Raw genomic sequence first — 24,693 nt, forward strand, 5'->3', positions numbered from 1 at the left:
ATTCTGTATTCTGTTTGGGGTAAAGCAGACTTTAAATTAATACAAAACATATTAGGTTAGATGGTGATAAGTGCTATGGAAAAAAATAAACAGAAGAGAAATATGAAGGAAGTGCTGTTTTAAATAATGTATTGAAAGAAGGCATATTCAGAAAAAAAATGCTTGAAATAAACCATATAGGTATCAAGAGAGAAGAGCAAATCTAAGAAGAGTAAACAGTAAGTGCAGAGTATAGAACATGTTTGAGAAAGATCAAAGAGGCTCGTAAGTCTGGAATGATGAGTAAGGTGAAGAGAAGAAGAAAATGAAATTCAAGAAATATTAGGTGTTCTTATTTAAAAGACCTAGTGGGCTATTGAATGAACTTTGACTTTTACTCTGAGTGAGGAACATTTTGAGGAAAGACGTAACATCGATTGCCTTGTTTTGGATGTTACATTTAAAGTAGACTTAAGGAGGGCAGGGGCAAAAACAGGGAGTCTGTTGTAGTAATCCAGGCTAGAGTTGATGGAGGCTTTGACCAGGGTAGCAGTGAATGTAGTGAAAGTGACTAGATTCTGATTATATGTCAAAGTGATTTGTTGATGGATTGGGTATGGGGAGAGGGAGAGAGAGGAAGGGGGGGGGAGGGAGGGAGGGAGGGAAGTCAAGAGGTTTTCTTGGCCAGAGCAACTAGAAAGATGTATAATTGCCTAAGTAAGTGTTACAGAAAGTAATATCATAGCAGTTCAGAGGACATTGTCATGGACCATATCAGTTAGAAAAGACATTAAGAAGAGATAGTACTCGAATTGCATCTTTTTGGGATGTATATGATACAAGTAATTAGATAGGAAGTATGAGAAGAACAAAGGCTTACATTAAAAATGGGCTTGAGATATTCTGGAAACTGTGTAAAGGCAAGATTCGTTTTAGATGCTTAAAGATAAACTTGAATATGAAGACCCCTGTAGCGAGGCTTAAAAATTTGAGCTCATTCTTGTAAGCTATAGGGAGCTAATGGAGATTTTATTATTTTTTTGTTTTATTTTGTTAAGAAAGAAGGCCAGTGATAAGGTTGTTTACAAATGAAATAGAAAGGAATAATCAGGAAAATATGATGATTGGACATAAAAGATTAAGAAGGGGAGTAGAGAAAGATATCAAGACTTAAGCACCCAGCTAATTAGAAAAATGATCATGTGTTAACAAAACAAAACTATTTGGAAAGGAAAAATACTTAATAAGGTAAAGATTGAGTTTGTCATAGAAGTTAACATTTATTTAGTATCCAAATGATATCAGTTACTGAAATTTGTTGGCTATGAGTTTGGACACAATATTTAGAAAACGTTTCCCTAGTAGAATTTATAGATTTTTTATACAATAATATTCCATGGTATTTTCATATAAAAATGGAGTATTATAATGATTATATAGTTTAATGTTCATTTAATAGAGAGCAAGAAATACAAGAAGATATCCAGTTATGCTTATACCATTACTTTGGATTTTTATAAGGCTCATGGTTTCTGTACCGTTGAGAAGCTCTTACCTAGTAGTACAGCTTTTAAATAACAGGGTAATAAGACAACATATAACCTAATGCTAGTTTGGATGATACAGATTATAAGTACATAGGGATTCAAGAAAGGAAAAGATAATAGGTATTGAAGGGATTTACAAAAACACCAAGAAAGAGGTTGGACTTGAGCTGACTTTAAAGAACAGAAGGATCTGTGATTGTCAGTGAGGCAAAAGGGACTATTGCAGGTAGGGAGAATAACCAAAGCACGAAGGTGAGAATTAACTTAGAAGATGTCCAGTACATGGATAAAAGGACTTGAAATTATAAGAAGAGAATTTTAAAAATCATAGTTTCAGAACTGCAAGGGATAAGCTCGTTTTATATATGAATAAATGATTGCCAGAGAGGTCATTATTACCTTCTTTAATTGAGACTTATTCCTCTGCCCAGGATTAACCTTAACCAGCCACAGGAGAGGGAAAGCAGTAAGCTTGGAAGTTATGTGAATGCTATGCTATATGTTAGGAAAGAAGGTAGAAGAGTTCTGCAGTAGAACTTTTTGGGTAGAGTGTATACAACAAATACTAGGAAGAAGGAAAGCAGATCTGAAGGAACATTCCATGGTAAGAGAAGGGAGCATGTAGGAAGAAACTGCCTTTGTCTTCATTTTTCAATATGCTTTTCTCTGCACTTTACCTGTCTATTTTCTGTCCTTTAATCCCTGCCACTAATCAGATCTACCAGTAGCAAAAGCTTTATCCCTTTCTTGCCTTCCAGGGTCACTGTCCTTATACTTTCATATTTATTTCCACACAAATGACACCATTTATGAAATTAGACATGTTCATGAAATAAAGCTGACTTTTATTTTTATATTTTTCTCCTTCCTTCCAAAGGCACTACTGGGACTCATCAGACAAATCTTTCTGGGAAATGTGGACAACTTGGATTTTCACAGATATGTGGTAAAACTGGAAGTGTGGATTCTGACTTACAGTACCTGGGAACAACAAACAGTCATCAAGATAAAGGTTTAAATTCTAAATTTATTTATTTATTTCCTTATTTATTTCATTTCATTTCAATATATCTTTATTGATTTCAGAGAGAGGAAGGGAGAGACAGAAACATCAGTGATGAGAGAGTCATTAATCGGCTGCCTCCTGCACTCCCCCAACTGGGGATTGAGCCCGCAACCCAGGTATGTGCCCTGACCAGGAATCGAACCACGGTCTTCTGGATCCTAGGTCGATGCTCAACCACTGAGCTACACCCGGCTGGGCTCTAAATTTATTTAGATACAAATGATTTATAAATATTGTGTGGGGTTTCCAAATCTAGCTTATATGTTATTTTGTATAATTATACTCATCATAAAAAGTTATTTTAGTAAAAATTTTAATAACATTTAAATAACTTGCCCAGCTGGGCATGGCTCAGTGGTTGAACATCGACCCAGGAGCCAAGTAGTCACTGTTCGATTCCTGGTCAGGGTACATGCCTGGGTTGCGGGTTTGATCCCCAGTGGGGGCGTGCAGGAGGCAGCTGATCAATGATGTTTCTCTCATCCCTTTCTATCTCTCTCTTTCCCTCCCTCTCTCTATAAAAAAAAAAAAAAAAATCAATAGGAAAAAACAAACACGTAAATAACTGTTACCCTAAAATGATAAATACCATAATATTGATACAAATATTTTGACTCATTAAAATTAGAGAGTTTCTACTCATGGTGGAGATGAGCATTTTTATACCAAGTAATTGAAAGTAACATTATTCATTAAGAGGAACTGTGTTAGCAGAAGACATTTTCCATAACAGTTTTAAATTTTGAGGCTATTTAGAATTTATTATATCCCCTGTTAGGAACTATAACTTTCTGACTAGCTTTCATTTCAGATCTCTTATATGTCTGTAAAATACAGAACAAAAGGAAGATTTGAGGCTGTCAGTCATATGGATTTGAAGGTGTTTTTTTTAAATTTTCCATGCTAATTAATAGCTTTCTCAATTATTATTTAGAGGTAGGAGCAAATCAAATACTTCTAGAGATATTTTCATTTATGTTGTAAAGTTACTAAAATTTTTTGAACAATAGCAATATATGTACTTCTATTTGTTGATGAAAAAGTAATTCTCATTTGAAATTAGTAAAGAGGATTTAGTTAATATAGCACTTACATTTTAGCTACCTTTTCCTCCACCCACTCCAGAGGGCCACGTGACTCCATAAAGCTTTTCTTTGTGGTGTGTTCCCAATAAAATACTTCATCTTTCTTAATAATATAGGTGTTTCCTAAATTTTGACTCATAATTAGTAGAAGCAGAGAGGATTCTCTGTTACTTAGCCTATTCCTGTTTAGGATATCCTGAATGATTACTTTACCTTTGAAGACTACTTACACTCTCAGTGTTTAATCAGATCTTTGCAGTGCATCTAATTTTCTATAACCTCTCACAATAACTATGAGAGCAGCTACTAAAGGAATATCATGTTCTTCTAAAGTCAAGATTTAACTTACTAGTAAGTTATATATTAAAAATTTTCTCAGGACCACTACTTTCTCAGAAACATTCTCCACGATGTTTCTGAAGGACCTGGAGTGTGAATGCTAGATGCCAAATAATCTAGAAGTTCTTGCCGCATTTTAAATGTTGCAGTGATCCACACTAGATGTTGGAAGTGTTAGTATATTTTGTTGCATACCATTGATTCTCTTTATATGTATAAAGAGATCTGATGTTTGATTTTTTCGTAAGAAATATACAGGGTGTCCCAAAAAAATATATACACATTTTAACAGCTGATAGCTCAATTTTGAAAATGAAATGTATTTTAATAAACACTGCCTTTGTAATTATTCAAAGTGTGTATACATTTTGGGGGGGACACCCTATATTTAAATCTCTTAATAAAAGGAATATATAATGTGACCCTAACATGGAAGCAACAGAATCTGTTTATAATAGAGCACGTAATTGAAATCAGGAAATAAAAGTTTTCATTCTATATACAATTTTTTTTACCACTCTAGCCCATTTTCCACCCAAATAAGATTTAGGTAGTAGTGGAAGTTCTGACTATGTCAGATATGAATTAAAAGTAAATGATATATGATGTCTATCAAATATACTCTTCAGAAGAATGTTGTATTTGTTAGTATATGTAAGCTAGGTCTTTTGTCATGGAAAGTCTTCCAAAAAAATATTGAAGGAAAATTTAAGGGAACCCCTAAAAGGTTACAAGTAGTCTTTTATATTCATTGAGGAGTAAAATGAAAAGGTCAATAAAAGGCAAGAAAAGAGTAATAAAGGAGAAACACAACAAATAGGAAGCACAAAATAAGATGGTAGAAGTAAACCATATCAGTAGTTACTATACACATAAATAGACAGAATGTACATTTAAATAACAGAGATGATTAGGTTTTTAAATTTTAAATGCTATTTTTAAGTCACATCTAAAATAGATCAAAATAGAATGGGAGAAAGTAAAGCATGAAAACCATACCATAGTCCCCTCTTATTCACTGTTTTGATTTCCATGGTTTCAGTTACCCCACAGTCAGCCTAGATCTAGAAATACTAAATGGAAAATTCCAGAAATAAACAATTTATAAGTTTTAAACTATATGCTGTTCTGAGTAGTGTGATACAATCTCTTTCTCACTTTTCCTACTCAGGACATGAATCATTTCTTTGTCCATTGTATCCACTCTGCATATACTACCCACCCATTAGTCACTTAATAGACATCTTGGTTTTCAGATCAGCTGTTGTAGTATTGTAGTGCTTGTGTTTAAGTGACCCATGTATTACTTAATATTGTCCCCAAAGCACAAGAATAGTGATGCTGGCAATTTGAATATGCCGTAGAGAAGCCGTAAAGTGCTTCCTTTAAGTGAAAAGGTGAGTATGGTACAATAAGGTATTTTGAGAGAGACAAACCACATTCAATTCATATAACTTTTATTGCAGTACATTGTTATAATTGTTCTGCATCACTGCTCCTAATGTTCTTTTTTATTATTAGTTATTGTTGATTTCTTGCTTTGCCTAATTTATAACTTAAACTTTATCATAGATATTATGTACAGGAAAAACAGCATATTTAGGGTTTGGTACTATCTTTGGTTTCAGGCATCCACTGGGGGTCTTAGAACTTATCCCCTGTGATAAGGGTGTAACTACTATACTAGACAAATACTGAAAGCAGGTATAAAAATATTGATGTTAAGGAAAATGTACACACTAAAGATAAAAACACTTTTAGGGTTGAAGAGGGTCATTATGATGAAAAAAGAACAATTCACTAAGAAGATAAGACTTTAAAAAATGTGTGTGTGTGCATACATGTATGTGTGGGTGTATCTATATGTAATTTGACAAAATTACAAGGAGAAAATTAACAAACCTACACATGTTAGCAGAAAATTTTAATAGAATAAAGAAGTTTGGGATTAGATGATACAGAATATTTCAGTTAATAAGCTTGTCACAGTTATCTGTTAGAAATACAAAAACTGAACAGACCTATAATCATTGAAGGTATTTTAGGTTTAAAACTTTATCCACAAAAACAAACAAAATACCCCAGGCACAGATGGTTTTCCTAGTGTTCTGTCAAACCCTCAAGGCAGAAGTAAATTCTGTCTTACACAAACTAAAAGAATTAAGAAAAAAAGAAGGTTCCCTAATTCATTTTATGAAATGAGTATAACCTTAATACCAGGAACAGATAAGGTTAGCGAATAAAGCAAAATAAATGGTGGTCCAGTCTCACTTTTATGAGAGTCAAAGTCCTAAATAAAATGCTAGCAAATCAATCTACAGATTGGCTAGTGATGCATTTTTAAAATTTGTATGTTAGAGCCCGGCCGGGCGTGGCTCAGCGGTTGAGCATCGACCTAGGATCCAGGCGATCAGGGTTCGATTCCCGGTCAGGGCACATGCCCGGGTTGCGGGCTCAATCAATGACTCTCTCATCATTGATGTTTCTATCTTTCTCTCTCCCTCTCCTTTCCTCTCTCTGAAATCAATAAAGATATATTTAAAAATAAATAAATAAATAAAATAAAAATAAAATTTGTATGTTACATATTATGCCTAAGTCAGTTGTCTCCAGAAAAACCTGCAGTTGAACCTTATCACAAATAGCAGCAGAAAAAGCATATAATTGTGTCAATAGATGCAGTAAAAGCAATTCATGAAAAATCAACATCCATGCATAACTATTAACTTTTAACAAATTAAGAATAATTTTCTTAACCTGATTAATGATACCTGTTAATACCAATAGCAAATATACTTAGTAGTACAATATTAGAATTTACTTTAAAGTCAAGAACAAGACATAAATGCTCACTGTTACCACTGCTATTGAGTATTTATTATTAATACCTCTAATATTTATTGAGACCAGACACTGTTCTAAAATCTAAAGATCAAAATCGAGTAGAGAAGATAATAAATGAGCAATAAGAATGGAAATAAGTGCTCTGCAGAAAAATAAGGCAGCATGAGGGGACAGAATGTGACAGGGAAGGCCTCTCTGAAGTGATAACATTTAAACAGAAACCTGAATGAAGTAAGGGTGTGAACCACATGGATATCTGGAGAAAGAACATTCCAGTCAGAGAGAACAACAAACTACAAATGCTATGAAGTTTGACCGTATTTGGTTTTTTTGGAAGAATAAATAGAAAGGAAGTCAGTGGAATGACTGGGGGGAGAATAATTATAGGTGATAACATGTGGCCTTGTAGGTCATGGTAAGGATTTGGGATTATATTCTGAGTGGGTTGGGAAGTCTGGAGGTTTTTGAGAAGAGAAATAGCATCATCTGACTGCCTTTTAAAAGGATCAGAGCTGCTGTGTAGAGAATAGCCTTGGCAGGAGTTGGGGTAGGTACAAAGCAAACGAGTTAGGAAGTTATGGCAGTAGTAAAGGTGAGAGATATGGCTTGTATTAGAGAGAAAGCAATGAAAATGATACAAAGTGGTTTGATTCTGATATACAGTGTGGCTGTAAAGTTTGGAAACATCAGTAATTTTATTTTATGTATATACTAATGTCATATGAATAAACCATTCTGTATTCACCCAAGTTTCCAGATTCAGTGATCACCCTGTATTGCTAATGTAGAGCCAGTGAGATTTGTTAATGGATTAGATATGAAGTTCAAGAGAATAGTCAAGATGAGTCCAACACTGTTGGCCTGAGCAACTTGAAGAATAGCACTACCATTTACCAAGAAGAGGAAGATGAGGAGAAGCAGATTTGACTGGGAAATAAGAGTTTTGTTTTGGATATGTAATGTTTGGGACATCTGTCTCTTTAGAGATGTCGAGTGGCATTTTGACGTGGAGTCTAGAGTTTAAGGGAAATCAATGCTAAATATTTGGGAGTCAGTATAATGCCTATCTAGGGAACACCTAGCTCAAAATTGAAAGTATAAAATTTGAAGAGGAAGAAACAAAAACTGTCATTATTCCCAGGTAAAAACATGGTACAATGAAATGGTTAAGAGCATAGGCTTGGAAGCCAGAATGCCTGGGTTGATATCTCAGTGTTATAATTTCCTAGTGTGTGACTTTTAGTAATTTACTTATTATCCCTTTGTACTTTTTTTTAAATCTGTAAAATAGGAATAATATCCCCAGAGGATTGTTGTAAGGATTAAATTAGTTAATACATGTAAAGTTTTTAGAATAACACTTGGCTCATAGTAAAAGCTCAATAAATATTAGCTCATCATTACTATCATCAGAGTCACCATCATTATTATTCCAATCATTATTAGATTTTCTATACACAATATCCAAAAGGATATATAGAAAAGTATTAAAATATTAAATAATTTAGCAAGTTTGCCAGGTATAATACTAGGATGTTATGCTAAATAAAGTTTCTGAACACCAGCAACTTTAGAAAATGTAGTTTTTAAGAAATTATAATATCAACAAAATTTGTGAATATCTGCATAGCTAAAAAACGATTTGCATTTCTTTTATTATAATATCTAAAATACTTTTTTGAGAGACATGAAAGGAGCCCTGAATAAAGGAAAAGATCCCATATATTTTTTTTTAATCCTCACCCGAGGATATGTCCTTATTGATTTTTTTTTTTTTTTTTTAGAGAGAGGAAGGGGGGGAGAGAGAGAGAAAGAAAGAAAGAAAGAAACATCAGTGTGATAGAGAAACATCGATTGATTTCCTCCTGTACTTGGCTTGTCTGGGGATTGAACCTAAAACTTAGGTATGTGTCCTGACCAGGAATCAAATCCGAAACCTTTGGATATACAGAACAACCCTCTAACCAACTGAGTTACCTGGCCATGGCTAAAAGATCCCATATTTTAAACAGGGAGACTCAATATCAGTAAAATGACAGTTATTCTCAGATTAATCTGTAAATTCAATGTTATTTCAACCAAAGTCCCAATAGGATCCTTTGTGGAGACTGATGGGCTGATCCTGAAATTCATATGAAAGAAGGGAGGGTCAAGAATGGCCTAGATATTCTAAAGAAGACCAGAATGGAAGGGAACTTATCCTCAGATAGCTTGATTATAAATAATATAATAGATATACATAAATAGATTAATGGAACCAATAAGAAGTATCTAAGAACAGACCAAAATAATATATAGGAGATTTATAGATGAAAGGGAAAGAATGGATAACCACAAAAGTGCCACTGGGAAAATGACACTATATAGAAAAACGTTAAATTCAATTTTTATCTCACATCGTACAAAAATATAAATGCCAGATAGAAGAAAAACCTTAATGTGAAAAGCAAAAATCTTAAAACTCTTAGAAGTTGTATATATATAGATAACATATTCTCTCTTTTATTTGTTTTTTTATTTTATATTGGTTTCAGGTGTACAGCTTAGTGGGAATAACATATTTTCTTTTGTGTTATTACAGTGTATGCTAGCCTAAATTTTGGCAGTAAGACACAGCAAACATTTGGTAGTCAAACAGAACGTACTTCACCATACTCTGGTCCAAATGCAAGTCCAGGAGCCGTTATCCTTTCATCCTATCCTCTCTCATCACCTCGGACTAGCCCAAAACACACATCCCTTACTGTATCTCCAAAGAAGTCTCAAGATAATTCTGTTAATTTCTCAAATTCCTGGCCTCTTAAAAGCTTTGAAGGACTATCAAAGCCAGGTCCTCAGAAAAAGCTTGTCAGCCAAAAATCATCTGGCTCAACAGGAAGAAATGATGGTAAAAATTAATATTTTTTCAAATTCATTTGTATGTTTGATTATTATTTTGAAGTTATGGTTGTTAGGTCTTTAAAAGCTGGTAAATTGCATTTTATTTCTGTGCATTAGTAAATATTTAGGAAAATAATATGTTAACTAGATCAAATGTGTCATATAAAATGCAGTTGAAGTCAGTTCTTCTTTTTTTCTATTGCCACTTCAAAATCCTTTTCAGAATGAGGCAAATAATAATGCTTTATAATGGACATGAACATGAGCAGCCTGAGAACCTGCTAACAAATTTTAGCTTTAGAAATATAAAATATCATTCATATATTTACTATAATGTCTAGTAGTCATTCATTCAACATTTATTGAATGTTTAGTATATGTTAAAATTCTTTTGATGGGTTTTCTATTATTTGTTTTTAACTAAAATATTCTTTTCTAGCCAGAGTGGGTCAGTTGGTTGTCGTCCTGTACACCAAAAGGTTGCTAGTTCAGTTCCTGATCAGGGCACATAACCTGGGTTGTGTGCTCAGTTCCTGGTTGGGGCCCATACAGAAGGCAACCAATTGATGTTTTTTTCTCACATCCATGTTTCTCTCTCTCTCCACTTCCCTTTCTCTAAGCATGATCTCGGGTGAAGATTAAAATATTCTTAACAATAGCCCATTCCAAAATTATGAAATTAGCATATAAGTTTATTCAAGACAGATTCAGTCTCAAAAGAAAAAGTCCGTTAAAGGCAACTCCTATATCGCACATTCTTTCCTATCCTCAGTGTCTGAAATAAGGTATTTCACCTTTAAACTATCCCATAATGCTAATGTTCCAGTTTATAAACATAAGATCACTTTAACTCATAGTCAGTCAATTTTATCATTTTCTGTTAGCTCTGAACTTTCATTCCCTTGTATTAATTTCTTTCTGAATTAGTCTTTCCTATAAGATCAAATATTATTTAAAGCTGAGACATTATTCAGTTTGTTCTCCCCGGTGATCGGTATTACTACTTTGCATTATTAGTCCTTCAAATGTTGCTTATGTAATTAAATCAAGCAAGAAAAGTAGCTCTTCTAGCTTATTATGTACTTTTCCGTGTAAGTATTAGTCATGGTGATGTGTATGAAGATAGAAATTTAACTTGGTATGTAATATTTTTATTTCTATAAATAAATCTGCAGTGGTTCATTTTTGTTTTATTTGTTTAGCGGACAATGATACTTTTATCTCATTTTAAGTAGTAATCTATTCCTAATAAAATGTAACAGTGCTTTTTAATTTTAAAACACTGTATTCCAAACACTTGTGGTTTAAAATTCCACTTCTCTGAAATTAAAGAAGTAAAATATTCACTTTTCACATAGGAGAAAATTCTCAAGAAAAACCTCCAGTTCAACTCACACCTGCTTTGGTGAGATCACCATCTTCCCGACGAGGCCTGAATGGGACCAAGCCTGTCCCTCCTATACCAAGGGGAATCAGCCTTTTGCCTGATAAAACCAGTTTAAGCACGGTGGGACCCAAAAAGAGAGAGCCTGATGATATTTGGAAGAGTGAAAATGATAGTGTTAAAATTGATCTTTCAGAATTAAATATCAAGGATAAAGATTTGGATCAAGAAGAGGTTAGAACCAAATACCATTTTTAATAATTTTTAAATGCTTGTAATTTCTCTATAATATAATAGTTTTATTTAAGAAAAATTCCAGTAGTTTTTAATCCCATAACATGTTTTCTTACTTATAAAAATATTTCATGTTCATTTTAGAAAATGTGGAAATTTCAGTGAAGTACTAGGAAGAAAATTCATCACACCAACTCTCACTGCCTGGAATAATTTACTGTTAACACTCTAATGTGTTTTCCTTCAAGTATTCCTTCTATGCATATATTATTCCTTTTTAAATTAAAAGTAAGAATAATATAGCAATATACTGTTGCACTAATCCCTCCCGAATGAACAGTTTGTCATATTTGTTTCCATTTTTTAAATAAATAAAACATAATTCCCTCCCCACTCTTGAGTATGTCCCTTGTTCATATATGTACAAGTTTATTTATCTTTATGAAATTATGATCGTATTGGATACTTATCTTTGAATTCTAGGTCACTCCATTTAAACTATAAAAATGTACTGTCAATATGATAACTCTATACATATAAATATGCCAGAGAAGGAATGTGGCTGCTGTATTTGGATTCAGAGCACTATTTTTATAGACGCTTTCTTTTTATCATTTCAGTTTACCTGATATCAAATATAAAAAGTGTTTTACATTAAATATGTAAACTGAAACACTAGATGCTAATATTTTGTGGTCTTTTTTTAAACTGATTTTAAAGATATAATAAGCATCATATACAGATCATTTGCTTAATAAAATAAATATTAATGCATATTTATTTTAAAAGCATTTCTTTAACATTAAGCATGTGTAAAATGAATAAAGTACCAAAATTGTTTCTTAATGAGTTAGTCACTACAAATTCTAACTGCTTGTAAAAATCTTTCCTTGTTTTTTTTTTAATTTTTTCAATTGTATTCCAATGGTACTTGGAAGGGGATTTATTTAAAGAAAAGAAACTTATAGAAGAGGCATTTACCTACATAATTCATAAATTTCATCTGATTATATATTTTTTCATTGATTTTATAACTTAAAAATAGGCCTTTTTCTTTTAGTGGATAAGTGAAAGGGTAATTTTAAAAATATAATTATTAATAAATGTAAGAGGATACTACTCTTTTTGGACATTGACTCTTTCAAAGATTTACTAGGGAAGTGGCCATACTATTGAATTATCCATTATAATTATTATAATCAAAATGTAAGCAAAGCACAGTTTATGTATATTTCTTTATTCCTTAATTCGTCCAAATTTCTATTCCCAACCTTAATGTATTAGTTTCAGATAATGATTTCTCTGCATTTCTAGAAATACTTGACTTCAGAAGTTATATAAAATGATCTATTATTTTCTGAACTCTATCATTGGCAGGCTGAATGTGAACTTTAAATTTTAGAAAACGGATTACTTTTTGCTAATTTCACAGAACTTCTAAATAGTCACATATGAACATAAGTGACCTAAGATTAGCTGGATCTCTGTGACTTTAACTCACTCTGCTGTCTACCATCTGATTCAATGATTCACTTATTAATTGAGTTATTGTAATATACTAGTCTTTGTGCCCAGTGCTGGAAATGTCATGGTAAATAATATCTTGAGATCCTTCCTCTTAAGGGGTTTACAGCCTAATGGGCTGTTTATAAATACCTAAGTGATGAAATCTTTTTTTATATACTACGTGCAGATATGTTAACATTCATCTTGTTAGTATTGGATTGAAGAAGAGTGTATTTTAAAATCTAAGGATAACTTTTACTAATATAATTATTTTGTAAAGTTGATTGTTTTTATTTTTTCTTAGATGCAGAGCTCTCTTAGGTCCCTTCGTAACAGTGCAGCTAAGAAAAGAGCAAAACTGAGTGGCAGTACTTCTGATCTTGAAAGCCCTGATTCTGCAATTAAGCTTGACTTGACTGTGGACTCCCCATCTCGATCTTCCTCTCCAAACATCAGCTCTTACAGTGAAAGTGGAGTTTACAGCCAAGAATCATTGACTTCTTCTCTGTCTACAACTCCCCAGGGGAATAGAATAATGTATTTTATGTTTTAAGTTGTTAAGTGAATGCTAATCTGTAGTTTGTAGTCTAAAGCCCTAATATCATATTTGAAAAAAAAACCTTTAAAACGATTTTCTAATTTTTAAAATGTTGAAATACATTTAAAAGACAATGGATAAGTTTTCACATATTACTTTGCTTGACTTTGGTTTGAGATGGGGGTGGAGAGAAGAGAACACAACCCCAACTTTAATCTAGAGCACCTAAATTAATATGTATAAAGTCTGTTCCCCCAAGCTCTAGTTTTTCATTTTCCTATCTAAGATATCTCAATATTCCTTGTTCTTTAGCTCTTCTCTGGATCATTGGCTCTTTGGCAATTGACCTATAGCTGATATTACTGCTTTCATTTAAAACTCAGCACTGATTTCCTCTAAGTTATGGATAAACTCCACTTAGCTGTTACCTTACTATTATATTTTGTTATTCCATTATTTTGTAGAAACTTAGAATTTCATGCCATAACTTTCGCAGCCCTCTCAGAAGTCTTCTTAAAGAAATAGTGCTGGAAATAGATTCTTGCCCATCCCACACAGACAGAATATTTTCCAGCATAGCAATTTAACAAATTTTTTTAGATTAACTCAATAAACTAAGTCTTAAACAGTGTTCCCACCTTGATTTCTGAGATCTCTGTGACTCTATCCTAGGATTTTAGGAAATCCTTTCCTTCTTTATTTTAGACAAAAACCTAAGAGTAGAATTGCTTGGTCATAGAGTAGACGTACATGTAACTTTTAAATAACTGCTAAACAGTTTTCTATAATGCTTGTGCAATTTTGCACTCCCAGCAGCAATGTGTCATCATTCCAGTTGTTTTTACATATTTATTAACACTTAGTGTTGTCAGTCTTTTTTATTTTATTTTCCTTTCATTTCATCCTAAACCACGTCTATAGATAGCTATTAGAAGTAAATATTTTTTTAAAAAGTAAATATTTAAAATTAATTCTATTTTCACTTAAGTGAACTAGAACCAGAATAAGTTAGGTAAATAGAGATTACATAATCAAAGGAGATACGGTGTTCTATTAACTTCAATGAAAAAGGGTGTTTTATTTCAGCAGTTCATAGAATTAAACCAAATTTTTGTGTCCTGTTTTGAGAAGTTTTTCTCATCTCATGATTTACTTCTCATTGTATATTTAAATAGCAGCTTATTTTGTGGTTGGAATTTTTTTCTACTGGAAATTCCTTTGTTGTAATTACCTAAGTAGACTAATGCAATGTATTTACAGAATGAATTTGGAATCAGTATGTGGGCTGGTAAAGTAACTATTCATTAAGTTACCAGATGTTTAAAATATATATTTATCTTTTCGACCTAAAGTTCTTCTCTTATAGTCCATGAATATGAAATTTTATGTTATATACTACTACAGTTGCAAGGTCCTATAAGTAATTTGGTACACAGTTGGGAAGAGGACTTTATTTGATACTATAACATTTAGCATTCACTATTCTTTATATTGTCTCACAGAGTTACTCTCTTCAGATATTGAACTCTGTGAGAAGTAAGTTCAGCATACTCTCATCTATGGACTAAATTATCTTTAAAGAATTCAGTATTTCCACATTTAAGTTTAATAGCTTTAGAGCAATTATTCTCAACCAGCTCTCATTCTGCCTTAAGAATCATGGCCAAAGAAAGCCACTACTACTTCATGCAGAGCTTTTATCTTTAAGCAGTTTGGGGAGGAACAATTGTTGAGAACCATTCTTCTAGAGACTGAAGTATTTTCTTTCATCCAAGTGAAATATACTGAGTATAAATGTAAATTTACAGTAATCTATTCTAGAGAAATTACTCTTCTAAAATGTTTAACATTGATTTCTCAGTAGGCCAATTAACAAATATGTCTACCCAACTACAAATAATTGTACTTCTTCAAAACAACTTTTTATATCTATCATTGAACTTATTGACATTAAAACTGTTTCCTTATAGTAAGATTTAACATTCTTCAGTTTGCTGTCTTTGTGAAACAAGGCCTGTAGGCTTTTATAAAGTCAGGAAATACAGCAAATGGTAGTCCAAGAAGAAAGTGGCATTTACTAAACTCACTTGTTGCAGATGTTTTATTTATCATATAGGTTAAGTTTCTATTTTTATATTATATATGAAGGTAGATAGTATATTAGATGATTAGAATCATTTGGTTTATTTTGGAATGGACTCTCCTTGGATTAGGTGTGTTTTTTGACCCAATGAAAGATTATACGGCACAAGTTAGAGAGTTTTAAATTCCTTTGGCATTCCTCTCATGAATAATTAAGAATTGACCATGTGTTAAAAAGGTTGGAAGTTCAAAAGGTAAACTAGGAATACCAATAAAAAATGTTTTTAGCCATAATTCTCCATACTTTTTGCTGCCTGTTTAGTGAGTTAATAAAAAGCATAAAGAATGTTTGATTTAAGCGTGTTGAACAGCTCTAGATCTCAAATGTTTTATTGAAATTACTTTGTTTCATTGTAGGTCAGACATATTACCAACATTTGGATCAAAACCTTGTCTAACAAGACTTTCTTCTGCAAAGAATAAAATCTCTCAGATAGCTGAACAAAGCTCCAGTACTGGTATTGTATGACTGTTTTATAAATGTGATTATAGAAAGTATGATTTTTAAATGATGTCAGAAATGATAATGGATACATTTCAGAGTTAGAAGTTTATAGTTACCAATTAAGACTAATCATCCTTCTGCCCGGCCAGGCATACCTCAACGGTTGAACATCGACCTATGATCCAGGAGATGGAGGTTCGATTCCCAGTTAGGGAACATGCCCAGGTTGCAAGCTCGATCCCCAGTAGGGGGCGTGCAAGAGGCAGCCGATCAATGACTCTCATCATTGATGTTTCTGTCTCTCTCCCTCTCCCTTCCTCTCTCTGAAATCAATAAAGATATATTTAAAAAAAAAAAAACGACTAATCATCTTTTTAACGCCTTAAAAAGACATTTTGGCAAGAATAAATATTGTATTATTCTTGGAAGAGAAAATATTTACCTGAATAATTGATCTCCCTTTAAGCCCATAGCTCACATGCCCAGACATTTAGATTTAATTGATATGGAAAGAGATCTGGCCATCAATTTTTGAAAGCTCTCCAGATGATTCTAATATGCAGCTTAGTTTGGGAACCACTGGGCATCACAAAAGACAATTTCTTTTAAAAAAAAATTTAACTAGTAGTTGAGTTCATGTACATCTTGTGTTAAAAATTTTGTGAGCTAACCTGGAAGTCTCTAACTTATAATCATTTTTCACAAAAATAATTTATTAGTAATCAATTAGAAAAATATTTGGATTCTGATCTATTTAGGATGGGAACTGCATATGATTATTTTTTATGATTAGTAAACTGTGTGGAATTATGAATGAATTGTAACAAATTAGGATATAATACTTATTTTCACATGATTTCAGTATAAACTTTTAAGGTTACTTTACCTTACATCATAATTACCATTCTAACAAGCTATATATGTAGCTAATTGTTTGCTATGATTGTTAATTTTTTTGCTACTAAATGAGTCTTAAACTCATCTAAGTTTAATTACCACTATCACTCATTCATTTCTTACCTACTTAGCCTTCTAAGATTTCTCTCCAGTTTCAGTCTCATGTAATATACAGATTCTAGGGCCTAACCTCATTGCCTAATAATGAATCAATCTTTAGGGTTAGAGATCTGTATTTTTAACAAGTAACTTAGGTATTTCTGGGATCAAGTTTTAGAAACACTATTATTGAATTCACTAAGAGATATTCTTGGTTAAATGTAATATGCTCTCAAAATGTAAAGTTGTTAATGGTTTAGGGGTGTTTTTTGTTTTTTTGTTTTTAATATATCTTTATTGATTTCAGAGAGAGGAAGGGAGAGGGAGAGGGAGAGAGAGAGATAGAAACATCAATGATGAGAGAGTCATTGATCGGCTGTCTCCTGCACACCCATCACTGGGGATCAAGCCTGCAACCTGGGCATGTGCCCTGACCAGGCATCGAACCCTGATCACCTGGATTCTAGGTCGATGTTCAGCCACTGAGCCACGCCCGGCCAGGCTGGTTTAGGGTTTTATAAGCTTGATTTTATATTTTTTGTTTATGTGGGATGGAGTTCATTTTATTTTCAGTAAGCAAACGATCCCTACAAGTTTATTACTTAATTGGTAAAATATAAAAATAATAATGCTCAGAATAAAGACTATCTGAAGACAAAAACAAAAATAATTATGTAAAAACTATAGACCTAATCTGTCCTTCCAACAACACTTCCAATATTTCCACATATATTCTACCACTATCTATTATAGCACATTGTGCTAAATTTTGTGAATGATGTTATAGTAAACTTTTTTCCATAGCATTAGATTAGTATTATCTATTTTTTTAATTGAAGTATAATTGATATAAAACATTATATTAGTTTCAGGTGTACAACATAATGATTCAATATTTGTATGTATTGCAAAATGATCACAAGTCTAGTTAACATCTGTCACCACACAGTTTTAGAATTTTTTTTCTTATAAGAACTCTTTAAGATCATCGCTTTTAGCAACTTTCAAATATGCAGTACAATATTATTAATTATAGTTGCCATGTTGTACATTACATCCCCATGACTTATTTATTTTATAACTGGAAATTTATACCTTTTGACTCCCTCACCCATTTGTGCACCCCTAGCCCTCACCTCTGACAACCACCAATCTGTTCTGTGTATCTATGAGGTTTGGGGTTTTTTTTTATTCCACATATAAGGGAGATCATACGGTATTTGTCTTTTTCTGTCTGTCTGAGTTTGCTTAGCATACTGTCTTCAAGCTTCATCCATGTTGTGTCATATGGTTGAACAATATTCTGTGTATCTATATCACATCTTCTTTGTCCATTCATCCATAGGTAGACACTTAGGTGTTCTCATATCTTGGCTATTATAAATAATGCTGCAGTGAACATAGAAGTGCAGATATCTTTTCAAGGTAGTGGTTTTGTTTTCTTTGATTATATACCCAGAAGTGAAGTTGCTGGGTTATGTAGTAGTTCTATTTTTAATTTTGGAGGGAACCTCCATACTGTTTTCCATAGTGGCTGCACTAATTTACATTTCCACCAACAGTGCACAAGGGGTTCCCTTTTCTCCATATCCTCACCAATACTTGTTATTTTTTGCCTTTTTTAAAACAGCCATTCTAACAGGTGTGAGGTGATATATCATGATTTTTATTTGCATTTACCTAATGGTTAGTGATGTTGAGCATCTTTTCATGTATCTGTTGGCTATATTTATATCTTTGGAAAAATTTGTATTCACATCTTCTGCCCACTTTTAATTTGGATTGTTTGTTTTTTTGAGATTGAGTTGCATGAGTTTTTAAAATATATTTTGGATATTAACCCTTTATCAGTTAATATGATTTGCAAATATTTTCTCTCATTCTGTAGGTTGTCTTTTCATTTTGTTGGCTTCCTTTGCTGAGCAGAAGCTTTTGGTTTAGAGGTAGTCCCACTTGCTTATTTTTTGCTTCTGTTGCCTTTCCTTTTGGTGTTAATTCCAAAATATTATCTCCAAAACTTATGTCAATGAGCTTATCATCTAATCCATTTGGGTTAATTTGTGTATTTTATAAGGTAACCAGTTTCATTCTTTTGGATGTGGTGTCCAGTTTTCTCAACACCGTTTATTGTAGAGACTGTCCTTTTGCTATTGAATATTCTTGGCTCCTTTGTTGTAAATTAACTCACCGTATATATCTGTTTTTATTTCTGGGCTCTCTGTTCTGTTTCAGTGATTATGTGTCTGTTTTTATGCCAATACCATACTGTTTTGATTACTAGCTTTGTAATATAGTTTGAAATCAGGGTGCGTGATGCTAAAAGTTTGTTAATTTTATTTAGCTTTTTAAAGAACCATTAGTCTTGCCTATTAATAGAAAGCATTTCCACTCAAGCCAGTATCTTTGTGAGGCTTACTTTATGAATTACCAAAACTAAGAATAATTTAGAAAGATATCCATTTTACTCCTGGAAGTTCTCTATCATTTATTATCAATTTTTTTTTTATCCTCGCTCTAGGACATGCTTAGAGAGAGGGGGAGAGAGAGAGAGAGAGAGAGACATTAATGTGAGAGACAAACATTGATCGGTTGCCTTCCATACGTGCCCTGACTGGGGCTCTAACTCGCAAGCCAGGTATTTGCCCTGACTGGGAACTGAACTGACATCCTTTCAGTGCACAGGACAATGCTCAACCAACTGAGCCACTCTGGCCAGGCTATTATCAGATATTTTTTAAATCATTCTCTATGAACTGGCCCAGTACCCTTTATATTCCTCTCTAGTCCAGGGGCAACCAGCCACCTCCTCTCCTCATTATCATTTTATTAAAATACCCCCAACAGTATTAAAAACATTATATTTTATTATTATTAATGGTTTACATAGGAGCTGTATATAAGAGTGGATGATGATTCAAATACATATTGCCTAAGACTGTCATTTAGTAGACATTTTGTGGTTTTCACAGCTGCAGAGTATTATATAGGGTGGTCAGTTTAAACACTCAGACATATAAATTTTTGGTATTTGTTAAAAGGAGGCCTATGTTAAGGTTTTGATTTGTTTAGGTATTTATAATATGCTAGCACTGTGCTAAACTCTGCATCTGTTTTCTTTATTTCATCCTCACAACAGTTCTGGAAGAAATACTACTGTTATACCCATTTTACAAATAAGGTTAAGTGTGTTGCCCAGGTTCTGTCAGCGTTTTAGGTGGCCATACTGTGATTTAAAGCCAGGGCCCTGGTTTGTGTGGCTCAGTTGGTTGGAGTGTCATCCTGTGCACCTGAAGGTCTTGGGTTTGATTCCTGGTCAGGGCACATACCTAGATTGCAGGTTGTTCCCCAGTTGGGAAGCAACAGATTGATGTATCTCTCTTACATCTATGTTTCTCTCTTCTTCTTTCTCCCCCGCTTCCTCCCTCTCTAAAATCAATTTTTTAAAAAAAAGTAAGAGCCCAGCCGGGCGTGGCTCAGCGGTTGAGTGGCGACCTAGGATCCAGGTGATCGGGGTTGGATTCCCAGTCAGGGCACATGCCCGGGTTGCAGGCTCGATCCCCAGCCGGGGGCATGCAGGAGGCAGCCGATCAATGACTCTCTCATCATTGATGTTTCTCTCTCTCCCTCCCTCTCTTTCCTCTCCCTGAAATCAATAAAGATATATTTAAAAAAAAAAAAAAGTAAGAAATACTTTCAAAAAATAAAAAATAAAGCCAGGAAGGAAGACTCCAGGGTCTTAAGCTCTTAGTCACAACATAGTTTACTGCCTCACCAGCCAGACAAGTATAGCCCCATTACACAAGAGTGGGAGAAAAGAGAGAAATGAAGAATATAGGCACATCTCAAGACACAGTTTAAACATTTTAGATTTTAAAATTTTCTTTTTGCTGTAAAGTTTAAAATGTCATTTAAACATGAAATGCTTGTCATATTTTTAAAATGTGTATTTGATTATCTCTTTCAACACTGAATTTCCTATTTCATTGTAATTTTAAAGCCTGTTTTATAAAATGTTGTAGTATTGTGTATAATAAATGTTCTTATCTACTATTAAGTAAAAAGTATTACAAAATTTAAAATAAGATAAAACTTTTAAAATTATTGTAATATTATAATTTCTACTGTTATGTTACTGACATTTTTAAAAGGCTAGAAGGCAAGATAGAGTTAAAGGGGAAATATGTACCTCTCTATCATATTACCTAAATCATTCAAATAAATGTTTTTATGTATTTTATTTTATTTTATAGGGATTACAACATCCAACGTAAGCATAATTGGTCAACGTATGAACTATGGGTTTGGATGTGGTGATTTTGAAGATGATAGGATACGTGACATTTCATCTAGTATTTTAAAAATACAAAATAAGGAACATCCAAGACATAAGCATACAAAAGGTTAGTAAATTTCATAGCAAGTTAATTTTCCTAAATTGTCTCTAAATCTGAATCTTCCCTAACATGCCAGTAAAGAAACATTAACTGAGATTTCTGAGTTTCGAAATTTTTTTTCTTACCTTCTGCTAGTATGTTGTTGCTTAAATAATTTTATTAAGTAGGAGAATACACCGATTTATGTATTGGCTGGTGGGCTTGCCTGAGAAGCCAGTGCAGTGAAGCAATTGCCCAATAGGTTAAAACTAGGGAATCCCTATTGCCACTGCCCCCCCTCCTGAACATACACACACATACACACACTTTTTTTTTTAATATAAGACATTTTACCACTAAAATGGGGTGGAGTAAATGACTCTCAGATGCCTACTTACGTTGTAACCATGAAGTAAAACTGGAATATAATTTCTGTGTGGTAGAACCTGAGAAAACTTCTTTGTTATCTCTAACAATTTACATTGTTTGTTTTTCTTAGTAGTAAGTACCATCTCCCTCTGTGACTGTTCTTTCCATTTTTGCAGAGATCTTATTATAGCCACATTTTAAAATTTTCCCTTAGGGTATTGAGTACTGATTTATTTTTTTTTAATCCGCACCTGAGGATATTTTTATTGATTTGAGGGAGAGAAAGGGAGAGAGAGAGAGAAACATCGATGTGAGAGAGAAACATCCATCAGTTGCCTCCCACACACCCCCACCAGGGATCAAACCCACAACCTCAGTTTGGGGCCTCACCAAGAATCGAATGGGCAACCTTTTGGTGCATGGGATGATACTCCAACCAACTGAGCCTCACTGGCCAGGGCAAGGAGTAAGTGATTTTTTAAGGGTATAAATACTTAAATAGAATAATTAGAAGTCACCTGTATTTAAGCAATGTAATCATCCAGTAAGTGTAAGGATTTGTCACTTTCTGTATATAGCAACTGTGGTTGTAATAAGGTCAACTTTTGCTATTTCTGATATCTTAAGTCATACATGTGCAGGCAATCAGGCATTCCAGGAAATGCATATTTTTGTGTGAAAATAACTCAAATTGCGTAAAACAGAATTTGATTAGAAACTTTTATTTTTTGTGTAAATTTCTTAAAATTTAATCCATAGTGTAATTTTATATATTTTCTTTGTGGAAGAGATCAGTTGTTCCTTGTTTTTATAAAGAGAATGACAAGGTTTTTTCATATGTACTTGCATTTTTCATGTAAAGAAAATCAAATACAAAATATACTTTTCTTTCCAAAGGCAATTCATACCCTAACATACAATTTTTGACTTTTCTTTTTCACAATTGTTTTGAAATAATTGCTGAGCATATTCATTCACTGTTAGTCATATCCTTTTTTATACAGCAAAATCATAAAAATATGTATATCTTTTGACCAGCAGTTTATCCTACTCCAGAAAATTACTTTACACTCACACTTTTGTGTTCTAAAACAAACACGTATTAGATCGCTGTGGTCAAGAATAAACATTCAAAACCAAACTTACCTTCCTTTCCAGACCTGCTCCTCTACCTTTGTTATCCATTTCTATTGGCAGCATCAGCATTTTCCCAGTCATGGAGACTTAAAACTTTAATCTCCTTGCTCTCCAAGTTCATTCAGTGACCCATCCTACAAGTACTTCTCAGTTTAATTTGGGCCTTCATTACCACACTCTGGATAATTACAGGAATCTTCTGATAGACATCTTGCCTCTTATTTTCATCCCTTTTTATGCAGGCTGCATACTCTTCCAGTATTATCTTTCTTAAGTAAAGTCATGCTCTCAAAACCTGTAGTAGTCCCCTGTTCCCCACAGAATAAGTTTCCTACTCTGTAGCTTAATTTTTTAGGCCCTTAAGTATCTTACCTTACCTTAACCTTTTTATAATCCTCACCCCAGGTTATGTCTTTATTTATTTATTTAATTTTAGATAACAAGGGAGGGGGTGGGGTGGAGAGAGAGAAAGAGAAAGAAACAGAAACATTGATGGGTTGCCTCCTGTACGAGCCCCAACCAGGGATCAATCCCGCAACCCAGGTATGCACTCTGACCAGAAATCAAACCCACAACCTTTCCCTGTACAGGATCACCCTCCAACCAAGTAAGCCACACTGGCCAGGGGACTTTGCTTAACTTTTTTGCATTATTGCTTACTGTTATACCTCTTTTCATGCCTATGCTTTAACATTTTTTTTAAAATATATCTTTATTGATTTCAGAGAGAGGAAAGGAGAGGGAAAGAGAGAGATAGAAACATCAATGATGAGAGAGTCATTGTTCAGCTGCCTCCTGCATGCCGCCAACTGGGGATCGAGCCCACAACCCGGGGATGTGCCCTGACTGGGAATCGAACCGATCCCCTGAATCCTGGGTCGACGCTCAATCGCTGAGCCACGCCCGGCTGGACTTTCGCATTTTTAATAGTAGTTTTCTTAGCATATACAGTCTGCCTACATTCCCTTTCCCAATCTTTTTTTTTTTTTTTAATATATCTTTATTGATTTCAGAGAGGAAGGGAGAGGGGGAGAGAGTTGAAACATCAATGATGAGAGAGTGTCATTGACTGGCTGCCTCCTATACGCCCCACACCGGGGATTGAGTTCGCAACCTGAGCATGTACCCTGACTGGGAATCGAACCGCAATCTCCTGGATCCTAGGATGGTGCTCAGTCGCTGAGCCATGCCTGGCCAGGCCCCTTTCCCAATCTTAATTTGTCCAGATCATGTCTGCTTTTTGAATACTGGCTTAAAAGCTGCTTCTTTAGAAAGCTTTCCCTACTCTAGTGGCCTGAAGTAGGACAAGATACTTAAAAGTAAAGATACTGTTGCCTGACTGGTGTAGCTCAGCAGTTGAGCATTGACCTATGATCCAGGAGATTGCGGTTTGATTTCTGGTCAGGGCACATGCCTGGGTTTGGGCTCGATCCCTGCTGTGGAGCGTGCAGGAGGCAGCCAATCAATGACTCTCACACTGATGTTTTGATCTGTCTCTCCTCTCCTTTCCTCTCTCTGAAATCAATAAAGACAGATTTAAAAAAACTATTATCATTATATCTTTCTTATGCTTTGTATATAAAGGTGTTCAGCCCTGGCAGGGTGGCTTAGTTGGTTGGAGTGCCATCCGGTACACCAAAAGCTTGTGGGTTCCATTCTCGCTCAGGGCACATACCGAGGTTATAGGTTTGATCCCTGGTGGGGGCATGTAGTAGAGGCAACTGACTGATGTTTCTCTCTCTCTCTCTTTCTCTCGTGTGTGTGTGTGTGTGTGTGTGTGTGTGTGTGTGCCTCCCTTCCTCTCTCCCTAAAAATCAATAAAAAACATA

At 33.9% G+C, this 24,693-nt stretch overlaps 1 protein-coding gene across 5 annotated transcripts in view; it reads left to right on the forward strand.

Annotated features, from left to right (window-relative positions):
- The window catches only part of TOGARAM1 (TOG array regulator of axonemal microtubules 1), a 90,119-nt gene that overhangs the window by 20,712 nt on the left and 44,714 nt on the right, over nucleotides 1-24,693 (forward strand). For 3 of the 5 annotated variants that reach the window (XM_081133944.1, XM_081133948.1, XM_081133945.1), the window contains exons 3-8: nucleotides 2,404-2,538; nucleotides 9,442-9,747; nucleotides 11,099-11,358; nucleotides 13,169-13,401; nucleotides 15,902-16,002; nucleotides 21,236-21,385. In XM_081133944.1, coding sequence (XP_080990070.1) covers nucleotides 2,404-2,538; nucleotides 9,442-9,747; nucleotides 11,099-11,358; nucleotides 13,169-13,401; nucleotides 15,902-16,002; nucleotides 21,236-21,385 — 1,185 coding nt within the window. The remainder of the gene's footprint in view (nucleotides 1-2,403; nucleotides 2,539-9,441; nucleotides 9,748-11,098; nucleotides 11,359-13,168; nucleotides 13,402-15,901; nucleotides 16,003-21,235; nucleotides 21,386-24,693) is intronic. The other 2 variants (XM_081133947.1, XM_081133946.1) reach the window with 1 other exon arrangement.

This window comes from Miniopterus schreibersii (genome assembly GCF_964146895.1).
Source record: "Miniopterus schreibersii genome assembly, chromosome: 1".
NCBI lineage: Eukaryota > Metazoa > Chordata > Mammalia > Chiroptera > Miniopteridae > Miniopterus > Miniopterus schreibersii.